The 11,535-nt window shown below is 39.9% G+C and overlaps 1 protein-coding gene across 1 annotated transcript in view; it reads left to right on the top strand.

Annotated features, from left to right (window-relative positions):
* ETV5 (ETS variant transcription factor 5) overlaps window positions 1-11,535 on the top strand; it is a 79,602-nt gene that overhangs the window by 42,403 nt on the left and 25,664 nt on the right. Inside the window, exon 7 of the mRNA XM_007935971.2 lies at window positions 10,129-10,388. Coding sequence (XP_007934162.1) covers window positions 10,129-10,388 — 260 coding nt within the window. The remainder of the gene's footprint in view (window positions 1-10,128; window positions 10,389-11,535) is intronic.

Below are 11,535 nucleotides of genomic sequence, written 5' to 3'. Positions count from 1 at the left end.
TTTTTATTGTGATTTGGGTCAAAGTTTACAGAGCAAATTCACTTTCCATACAGCAGTTTACATACACTTTGTCTCATGACATTGACTATACTTTACTACAGTGCAACAGCTCCCTCCCACTTCTTCCCCATAGTTACCTTTTCCCTGTGTCCTTCTCTCCCATGCACTCCTGCCCCTCCACCCCAACTGTCTTCTTGTACATACACAGCCCTTCTATTCTCCCATGATTGTTCTCTCCAAGGAGTATATCTACCTATTGTAAATGTTCAGCTGATATGCCTGCCTTTTTTTGGCTGGAAGCCACAGGAGTGGATTCAATTCTAGACCAAAAGGGCAACTAGGGGCCATAGTCCTAGTGGTTCCATCAGGCTCCATCAGACCAGCAAACCAGGCCCTTTTTTTAAAAATAAATGATTTTGAGTTTTGTTCCACATTGTTCTCCCACTCTGTCCAGCATCTCCTACAGAGATCCCCCTCTGAGTGGTTGACAGTGGTAGCCAGGCACCATCTAGTTGTTCTGGTCTCATAGATGTATAGTCTGAGATCGCATGGTGTACCAGTTGTTTGGACTAATTGTTTCAACGTGTCTTTGTTTTTCTTAATTCTTTGCTCTGGATGAGGAGAGACCCATCATTGCATCTAGATGGACACCTGCAAGCTTTTAAGATCCCAGTGACTACTCGCTAAACTAGGATGTGGAACAATGCTTTTGTGTAGTGTGTTACGCCAGTTGAGCTTGATGTCCCTGCAGCTATGGTCCTGAGCCCACAAGTCCAACTACTCGCTCCTTCTGGGTAGCTGGCTGTGCCCAAGAAGTGACTACAACCTTGTCCCTTGTCAGCTGTACTATGCACCTGGGAATTCTTACAGAACATACCAATATACTTGGAGAAACATTGTCTGCCAACCCTGTACATGGTCTTGGGCACACTGCCCGCTGCATGGACATACCTAATAGTTCAGCCTGTCCACCCATCTGTCTGCCCATATATCAAATATTTGCCTTCACTGACAATACAGTACTGTATGTGCAAAAGGGTTCATCTTTGCTGTCTGTACCTCGCATTAACCTCTCTGTTTCCCTCTTCCTCAGTGCCATCTTTGATGTGTTTTTAGGGACAGTGTTTGGGTTTTGTTTTGGAACAGTGTCTGGCTCTTCTTATATGGCAGAGAATAAACATTACATTGGGTGGCACGTTGCCACCTGGAATAAAATCAGCATTCTCTCACTGAGAAAGGAGAATGGATAGTGCATAGACAACCAGTGGGCTCTTTTATTTCAATGTGTGTGATAGTCTTCTCCCAGTGCCTTAAGATTTTCCCTTGTATTTGCATAGCTTCTGAATTTCACATGTCTGGTACATGTATGTTGGGGAGGGAAGAGGTGGAAAACTTTAGTATGGTATTTGAAGGTAATATATATGGAGCATTACTTATATTTGGGCTCTATTACCTGCATTATCTTATATAATATTTATAACAAACCTTTGGGCCAGGTATTTTGTCTGTCCACATTTTGCTGATGAGGAAACTGAGTCTGAGAGGAGTTAATAAAATATGCACAAGCTCCCACAGTTCGTAAATAGTCAGGGTTGGGTTTCAGCTCAGGATATTCTGAGTCCACAACCAGAGTCTCTTATTCAGTTATTCTTCTCCTTTAGTTCTCATCTTCTCTTAGCCTTCACAGAAATACTATGTATGTACATGGTGTTGGTTTCTTGGCCGATTTCACGTATCATCTCTCAGCTGCCCTCGGAACCATCATTATTTTACCTGGCACCTATAGCCACTGTGTAGTCTTCATCAGATCCACACTTTCCTCCCTCCTTTTCTTCTGTAAGCATTGTGTTTACTCTGTGTGTTGGCAACAGAAACCAAAAAGGAAATGCAGAAAAAGCATCTAACGGTTTTTATAACGTAAACCAAATGTTGTTAGCGTGGGTGAGCTCTTTGGAGGAAAGGCGCTATATAAATCTGACAAATAAATAAATAACTGGTTCTTTAAATAAACTGCCACTGAAAAAGTTTTAATCTGTAACCTATTGAATTTAGGCATACTTGCTAGTCAGAAGTCTCCTTCTGCTCATCAAATGTTAGTTCATTACGGCAGGAACTCTGTTGGAATAATTGGTGGGGGTGGAAAAAAGAGAGGAGGCTTAGAGGGAGGAAGACGTTTGTAGAAGCTGAGTTGATCTGCTGCTGAAAATGATTGCCTGCCTCAGTAAATAAGAGGCATCTTTGTCATAGCTGTACTATGTATACAACACATTCTTAGATACTTCAAAAGGTTTGTGGAGAGGGAAAGGGGTTCAAATGAAGGTCAGTGAGTAAAGTTCACAGAATGTATTTTGAGGATACCAAGAACTAGAATTACTCCAGTAATCTCTGCAAATAAAAGCCATCAGCACCAAGCTCTGAGAGAATCTTTCTTCCAAATATGATGATTTTATAACCTATCCTTAAGATCCCCTTTGCCATCCAACTCCCTCAAAAGCAACCAGTTCTGAACAATTCCAATGATAGGATCTGCCCTGTGGATCACTGGGTCCTAGGAGTCATGCATCCTTAAAGTTATGTTTTGGGGGAGGGAATGGAGAGTACTGGCTAGTGCCCCTGTGAAAATACCTTCTCCTGAAGAGGCCATACCAAGCCATCTCTAGAGTTTCATACTGGAAGGTGAGATGAGCGCTGAGTGGAAGTGCAGGGATCTGTCTGTCAGCTGCACAGGCTCTGGTTACAGAGCCCAGTGTTAAGGTCATCTCAGAGCCATCAAAAGAACCATCAAAAGATTTATGGAGGTCACCTTTGATAGTGCTAAAATGGTGGCAGAGGAGAAGGGGTAGAGAAAATGGAGGATGTGCACCCGTGTTACTGTTCCTTCCAAGTAACATAACGTTTGGGCACTTTATAAACATAGGGCCTTAAGAATATCTTTGTCTTCTCTTCTGCCCACTGCATCAGAAGTCCCTTTAGGTTTGCAGTGTGTTATGAGTGCCCATATTCTAAATGTCAAGCTAAACCTGAGTTTCAAATTTATTCTTGTTCAAAGACCATAGAAAGATTTCCTTAAATAACAGCAACTTGACTATCTCATTCCTGATGAAGTTGCACTGTAGTATAAGACATTGAACCTAATGAAACTCATATAGTTAGTAAAATTTGTTTAAGACATTAGCCAGGCATTTTCTGATAACTTTCATTGTCTGGAATAAAAGGATGAGTTTGTATAGAACTGTTCAGTTATAAAATGATCTTCCCATGCTGCTTTTGGTGATAAAGATACTCAGAGAACATCCTATACCCTGATTTAAACAGTATTTTATCTGCACACAAAATCTCTGGTTAAAGACTTAAAATCTTGATGCTCTAGAAATCTGTTGGCCACCTGTTGCCAAAGATGGATTCAAATCAGATTTACATTATTTGATTAAAGCTACTGATAGGATCAAAGCTAAAAGTAGAGAGTTAGGACTGTAGTATTACAGGACTGTATTGATTAAAAAATAACTGTAATTAGTAATTCTAAATCCTTTCCCTGGCTTCTATTTTCTGCCTGTGGGTATATATTCACAAATGCTTTGCTTTGTCCACATAGCAATCTATGTACATGTTAAGCATAGTAGTAGGTACTCAATTCTTTCAGTTGAGGATCACTAATCTCCAACTTCCATACCCACCATTCTGGAGTCTAAACCATAGTCTGTCAGAATCTAGTCTTTTATCTGCAGAAGACGTCAGCTATGGCAGAAACCATGCGTTACAGGCATAATTTCCTCATTCCAGTAGCACTTTGAAGAATAGATAATATCCCTGTGATCCACATGAGGAAGCTGAAGCCAAGAAAATTTGTCTTAGTCATTCATTTAATGAATGGTGTCACTTAGAACCTCAGGGTAAGTTCTCAGGTTCTTACCCTTCTACCTGTCTGCCTGCCCAACACAGAAAGGCATACATCTGAAATATTTGACAGCTAGAGGACATTGGGAGCTCTGGTGGCGTAGTGCCTAAGGCATTTGCCTGCTAACCAGAAGGCTGGCGGTTCAAACCCACAAGCCGCTCCTTGGAAGGAAGACTGCCGTAGTGATACCGCCTCAGAAACCCAAGGAGGGGTTGCTATGAGTCGATTCCAACTCAACGGTAGTGAGTTTGTTTGTTTTTTTGTTTGTTTTTTGTTTTTAAGAGGACATTAATGATACTCGATCAATTAATATCAATAACAAAAAGCTTTTCTTGTTCTTCTTCTTATAAAAATAATACATATGCATTACTAAACTGTGCTGTTGTTGTTGTTGTTAGGTGCTGTCGAGTCATCACCAACTCATAGCAACCCTCTGTACAACAGAACAAAATACTGCCCAGTCCTGTGCCAGCCTCACGATCCCTGCTATACCTGAGCCCATTGTTGGCACCCACTGTCTCAGTCCATCTCATTGAGAGCCATTCCTTTTTTCATTGCCCCTCTACTTTACCAAGCATGATATCCTTCTCTGAGGAATGGTCCCTTCTGACAACATGACCAAAGTAGATGAGCAAAAAAGAAAAATCACCTAAAATCATAGCCACTCAGACATAAGTATTGTTAACATTTAGGTTTAAATCGTTCCAGGATTTTTTATGATGCTTTAAATACTTTTCTTTGTGGGTTTTTTTCTTTTTGAAGTTCTATGTACTGTTTCCTTCCGAGGAGTGGCTGGTGGGTTTGAACCGCCAGCCTTCTGGTTAGCAGTCAAGTGCTTTAGCCACTGTGCTGCCACTCCTCGGAAGGAAGGTTGGGCAGTCCTGCTTCTGTAGTGATACTGCCTTGGAAACCCAAGGAGGGGTCGCTATGAGTCGGGGCCCACTTGACGGCACATAACAACAACAACAACATGTACTGTTTAGGAGCTCTGGTAGCATAATGCCTAAGGCACTTGACTGCTAACCAGAAGGCTGCTGGTTCAAACCCACCAGCCACTCCTCAGAAGGAAGGGTTGGCAATCTACTTCCAAAGTGATACCGCCTCGGAAACCCAAGGAGGGGTCGCTATGAGTCAGGTCTGACTCGATGGCACATAACAACAACAACAACAACATGTACTGTTTAGCAGCCTGTCTTAATATAGCAAAAATACCTTATATATTTATATATCACATCATGTTTAATGATTGCTTTAAACAAAATGGCTGTATCACAATGTACTTACCCAGTTTCCTTGTTAGAGATTTGAATTGGTGACCATCTTTGTAGATACATTTAAACATACCTGTGATTGCCTTGGCAACCCAAGGAGGGGTTGCTATGAGTTGTGTCTGACTCCAGGACACATAACAACAACAACAACAATGTATCATGCAGAGAATTTTAAGTTGCTCATCCTCCAAGTTGTCAGGAAAAAAAATACATCTCTCTCTTTTGACTTGTTGATTACTAATGAGGTTAAACTTTGTTTGTTTATGACAATTAGTATTTATTGTTTAGTGACTTTATTGTTTATGTCTCTTACCCATTTTTCCTAATGGGATGTTCATTTCTTAACTGATTTTGTAAGAGCTCTTTATGTCAGCAATCCTAACATTGCTGTGTCTGTTAAAGATTTTTCATTGGTTTGTTTTTTCTTTTGGTTTCATTTCAGGTATTTTTAGCTGTTACAGATTTTTTTCTTCTGTTTGTTGCTTTCTTTTGGTTTGTTTTTGATGTATTTTGGCTTATAGAAATTTCAAATTTAAGAAGTAAGGTATAGCCATATTTGTCTTGATGATTGCTGCTGTTCTATTAATGTTTAGAAAGGGTTTCCCTCACTCTGTGGTTATGTATGTAAGTTGCCATATATATTTACTTTAGTATTATGGGTTCAAGGAGGGTGGGGGACAGGAAGCAGTGGCAGACAGGGCCAGTAGAAACAGGTAGGGGGAAGCCCAGGAAGTGAGCAGAGTGGTTGGAACAGCTAAGGGAGATGAACTTCTCTGTTGGTTTGTCATACTGTGGTGGCTTGGGTGTTGCTGTGAGGCTGGAAGCTGTACCAGCAAGGATGCCTGTCGTGGACCAGTTTTCTTGGAGCTTCCAGACTGAGACAGACTTGGAAGAAGGAAGAGACCATCCACTTCTCAAAGAACTGGCCAGGGAAAACCTTATGAATAGTAGTGAAACATGTCTGCTATATTACTGGAAAATTTTATGAATAGCCCTGAAACATTGTTGAATACAGTGCCAGAAGATGAGCCCCTCAGCTCAGAAGACACTGAAAATATGACTGGGAAAGAGCTGCCTCATCAGAGTAGAGCTTACCTTAATGATATGGATAAAGTAGAGCTTTTGGGGCCTCCATTTGCTAAAGTAGCATGACTCAATATGGGAAGAAACAGCTGCAAACATCCATTGATAATCAGAACATGGAATGTACGAAGTATGAATACAGAAAAATTAAAAGTTGTCAGAGATTAAATGGAACGCATAAAGACTGATATCCTAGGCATTAATGAGCTGAAATGGACTGGTTTTGGCCATTTTGAATCAGACAACCATAAGTCCTACTATGCCAGAAATGACAAATTGAAGAGGAATGGTGTGCCTTTTATCATCACAAAGATCTATAGTGAAGTACAATGTTGTCAGTGATAGAATAATATCCATACATTTGTAAGGAAAGCCAGTTAATACTATGATTATTCAAATTTATGCACCAACCACCAAAGCAAAAGATGAGGAAATTGAAGATTTTTACCAGCTTCTGTAGTCTGAAATTGACCAAACATGCAATCAAGATGTACTGATTATCACTGGTGACTGAAATGCAAAAGTTGAAAACAAAGAAGAATCACCAGTAGTTGGAAAATTTGGCCTTGGAGTTAGAAGTAATGCTGGAGATCACATGATAGAATTTTGCAAGACCCAACAACTTATTCATTGCAAATACTTTTTTACAACAATAGAAATGGCAGCTTTACACGTGGACTTTGCCAAACGGAGTACACAGGAATCAGACTGACTATATCTGTGGCAAGAAGCTATGGAGAAACTCAATATTTTAGCCAAAACAAGGCCAGGAGCTGATTATGAAACAGACCATCAACTGCTCAAATGCAAATTCAAGTTGAAGTTGAAGACAATTAAAACAAGTCCATGAGAGCCAAAATAATGGCTTTGATTATTATCCCTCCGGAATTTAGAGACCATTTAAAGAATAGATTTGATGCATTGAACACCAGTGACCAAAAACCAAAGGAATTGTAGGATGACATCAAGAACATCATCCATGAAGAAAGCAGAAGATCATTAAAAAGACAGGAAAGGAAGAAAAGGCCAAAATGGATGTCAGAAGCGACTCTGAAACTTGCCCTTCAGCGGAGAGTAGCTAAAGCAAAGGGAAGAAAAGACCAGATCAAAGAGCTAAAGAGAAGGTTTCAAAGAGCAGCTCGAGAAGGCAAAGCCAATTATTATAATGAAATGTGCAAAAACAAGAAGTTGGAAAGCCAAAAGGGAAGAACACACTCGGCATTTCTCAAGTTGAAAGAACTGAAGAGGAAATTTAAGCCTTGAGTTGCAATTTTGAAAGATTCTATGGGCAATATATTGAATGATGTTTCAATATATTGAAACATCAAAAGAAGATGGAATACACAGAGTCACTGTCCCAAAAATAATTGGTTGATGTATCATCCATTTCAGGAGGTGGCATATTATCAAGAACCAATGGTATTGAGGGAAGAAGTTGAAGCTGCACTGAGGGAAATGGCAAAAAACAAGGCTCCAGGAATTGATAGTATACTCATTGAGATGTTTTAGCAAACAGATGTCACACTAGAGGCACTCACTTGGCTATGCCAGGAGATTTGGAAGATGATTGCATGGCCAACTGACTGGAAAAGATCTGTATTTGTACCCATTCCAAAGATAGGTGATCCCACAGAATGTGAAAATTATCGAGCAGTATCATTAATATTACATGCAAGTAAAATCTTACTGAAGAGAATTAAAAAATGGTTATAGCAGTACATTGACAGAGAACTTCCAGAAATGGAAGCTGGATTCAGAAGAGGACATGGAACGAGGTATATCACTGTTGATGTCAGATGGATATTGGCCGAAAGCAAAGAATACCAGAAAGATGTTTACTTGTGTTTTATTGACTATGCAAAAGCATTCGATTGTGTGGATCATCACAAATTATGGATAACATTGAGAAGAATGGGAATTCCAGAACACTTAATTGTGCTCATGAAGAACTTGTACATAGACCAGGAGGGTGTTGTTCGAACAGAACAAGGGGACACTGCATGGTTTAAAATCAAGAAGGGAGTGTGTCAGGGTTGTATCCCTTCACCATACTTATTCAACTTGTGTGCTGAGCAGACAATCCAAGAAGCTGGAACCTGGCATCAGGATTGGAGGAAGACTCATGAACAACCTACGTTATGCAAATGACACAACGTTCCTCACCGAATGTGAGGATGATTTGAAACACTTACTGATGAGAACTGAAGACTACAGTCTGCAGTATGGATTACACCTCAGTATAAATTAAACAAATCTTCACAATGGGACCAATAAGCAGCATCATGATAAATGGAGAAAAAAAATTTAAGTTGTCAAAGACTTCATATTACTTGGTTCTACAGTCAACACCAATGGAAGCAGTAGCCAAGATACCAGACGTCATATAGCAGTGGGCAAACCTATTGCAAAAGCCTTGTTTCAAGTGCTGAGGAGCAAAGATGTCTCCTTGAAGAGTAAGGTGTGCTTGACACAAGCCATGGCATTTTCAGTTGCCTCATATGCATGTGAGAGCTGGATAATGAAAAAGGAAGATCGAAGAAGAGTCAATACTTTTAAGTTGTGGTGTTGGCAAAGAATGCTGAAAGTACCATGGACTGCTAAAAGAACTAACAAATCTGTCCTGGAAGAAGTGCAGCCGGAATGCTCCTTGGAAGCAAGAATGGCAATGGCCAGACTTTGTCTCACCTACTTTGGTCATATAATAAGAAGGGACCATTCCCTGGAGAAGGATAGCATGCTTGGCAAAGGGGAGGGACAACGAAAAAGGGGAAGGTTCTTAATGAGATGGATTGACACAGTGTCTGCAACGATGGGCTCAGGTATAGCAAAGATCATGGAGCTGGCACAGGACTGGGCAGTGTTTTGTTCTGCTGTGCATGAGGTCATTGTGAGTTGGAGACAACTCAATGGCACCTAACAACAACATTATGGTTTCATTTCTTAGTTCAAATTTTTAACCCATATGAAATTTACTTTGACTTGTGGTATTTTGGAGGATCTATCACTTTTCCCCCACTGACTTGAAAGGCTAACCTTATATTCAATTTTGGAATGTATTTTGTCAGTTTTTGACTGCTCATTCAGTACTTTTCGTCTACCTATCTTTCATTTCTTGTATTATGTAGTTAATTGTAGTTTTAAAATAATGTGTCACTATTTACCTCAATGGGTCAGTAATACTTTTCAGAAATTAATCCTTGAGATAAAATTTAGAATCCTTTTTATCAAATTGGTTGGGAATGCCTTACTTTATAGGATAATTTCTGGAGACTCAACAACTTGGAAGTCCTAAATACTTGTGATGTGCTGTTTTTCTCTTTACAGTCTTCTTTCTTATCCTCAGAGAACAGTTTTAAGGCTCTTCTTATATAGTGTAAATATTTTTTTATTATTCTCAAGGATTTTATGTTTTGATGGCTATTATTAATGACCTTTTAAAAATTTTTACTATAGTTTCTAACTGATGATACTCTTTGATATTTAATCTTGTCCTGTCTACAGGTGAGTAAATGAATGAAGTAGTGAACAAACAGATGTATATGTTAGTGCTGCTTGAAAATAATCATTCTTACATGTTAAGATACTTAATTTGGTCCAACTGTATAGACAGGCAGTAATGAAACAGATATGTATGGAAGATGAGAGGCCACCATGTCGTTGCTTAGAGTGCTTTTTTGCCACTCCCTTAGAGGACTGAAATGTGCTGCATAATTTTGGAAAGAGGGAATAAAATGTCCAGAACTAAGCATTAAGAACTCCAGTACCTTGCAAATATATATACACTTTCAGAATAATGTAATTAATCTGAATTTTTGGTCCCTAGTAGTAAATCACAGTGTCACATTCTTACTAACCAATATAACTTCTTTCTTACAGATTTCAAAGACAACTATCTGAACCCTGCCACCCTTTCCCTCCTCAGTCAGGAGTTCCTGGAGATAATCGCCCCAGTTACCACCGGCAAATGTCAGAACCTATTGTCCCTGCAGCTCCCCCACCCCCTCAGGGATTCAAACAAGAATACCATGACCCACTCTATGAACATGGGGTACCAGGAATGCCGGGGCCCACATCACATGGGTTCCAGTCACCAATGGGAATCAAGCAGGAGCCCCGGGATTACTGCGTTGATTCAGGTTAGCATAAAATCAAGCCATTCATTTTTTCCTTCTCTCGTTCATCTGTCTTGACCTTGTTATTGAGTGTCTTCTCTGTGCACAGCTTTGGGGAATAGTTTTATAAGCATTTCTGTCAAAGAACTTAGAATGTAGTAAAGCAGATATGTTTATGCATAACTGAACAAAACGTAACAGAAGAGCCATGTCAGCGGAAGGACTGCAGTAGACATTCAAAAGTGGCACAGGGTTCACCTCTGAGCCCCAGCCTAAAGAGTGCTGGGGTCCAATCTTGGTGGTGTCCTTTTTAAGATCTAATAACCTTAGGGCTAGTGGACACAGGGCATATCATTCATGTATTTCAGTCTTGTCTCTAGTTTTGTGGCTTTCTTTTTGCGTACTGGCAGTCCCAGAGTTACAGATGTCTGACTTAGGACAGCCCAGGACAACTCCTACTTGCCCTTTAGTGTTACATAAATTTGCTTTCTCTTTGAAACTATTGAACCCCTACTCACAACAAATGCTTCATCACAGTCACCTTCACTTGCTGCATGTGTAGCTTTTAAATCATTTAAAGTCTTTGAGCCTTTTCTGGCACTAAAGTAAGGCTACTGAGACTATGGCCCTTAGATAATCTTCAGGCTTGGAACTGAACTCACCCTTGTGACTCAACTTTGAACCAAACAATAGACCTATGAGGTGAACAGTAACACCAGGAAGGTACATACTCCTTAGAAAAAATCAACCATATGAGATTTAAAGGGCAGCATTTGTCCAGGGATAAAGCTCAGAAGGCAGGAAGGGACAGGACAGAAGGATGAATGGAAATGGTAAACACAGGGAAGAAATGGGAGGAGTGCTGTTATGTTGTGGGGATTGTAATGAATGTCACAAAGCAAAATGTGTATGAATAGTTGAATGAAAATCAATTTGCTCTGTAAACTTTCATCCAAATCACAATGAAAAGTTAAAAATACATAAATAAATAGAACATACCACTGCCATGAAGGAGAACTGCCCCATAGGGTTTCCAAGATAGTAAATCTTTATGGAAGCAGACTGTCATCTTTTTCCTGCAGAGCGGCTGGTAAGCTCCAGCCAGCCAACCTTTTGGTTAGCAGCTGAATGTTTTAATCACTGTACCACCAGAAAAAAAAAAAAAAAAAAA

The sequence above is a fragment of the Orycteropus afer genome, unplaced genomic scaffold, assembly GCF_000298275.1.
Source record: "Orycteropus afer afer isolate SDZICR_OR568_19922 unplaced genomic scaffold, OryAfe1.0 scaffold00032, whole genome shotgun sequence".
NCBI classification, from domain to species: domain Eukaryota; kingdom Metazoa; phylum Chordata; class Mammalia; order Tubulidentata; family Orycteropodidae; genus Orycteropus; species Orycteropus afer.
The sequence above is the reverse complement of the archived record's forward strand: the minus strand, read 5'-3'. Positions and strand labels throughout refer to the sequence as shown.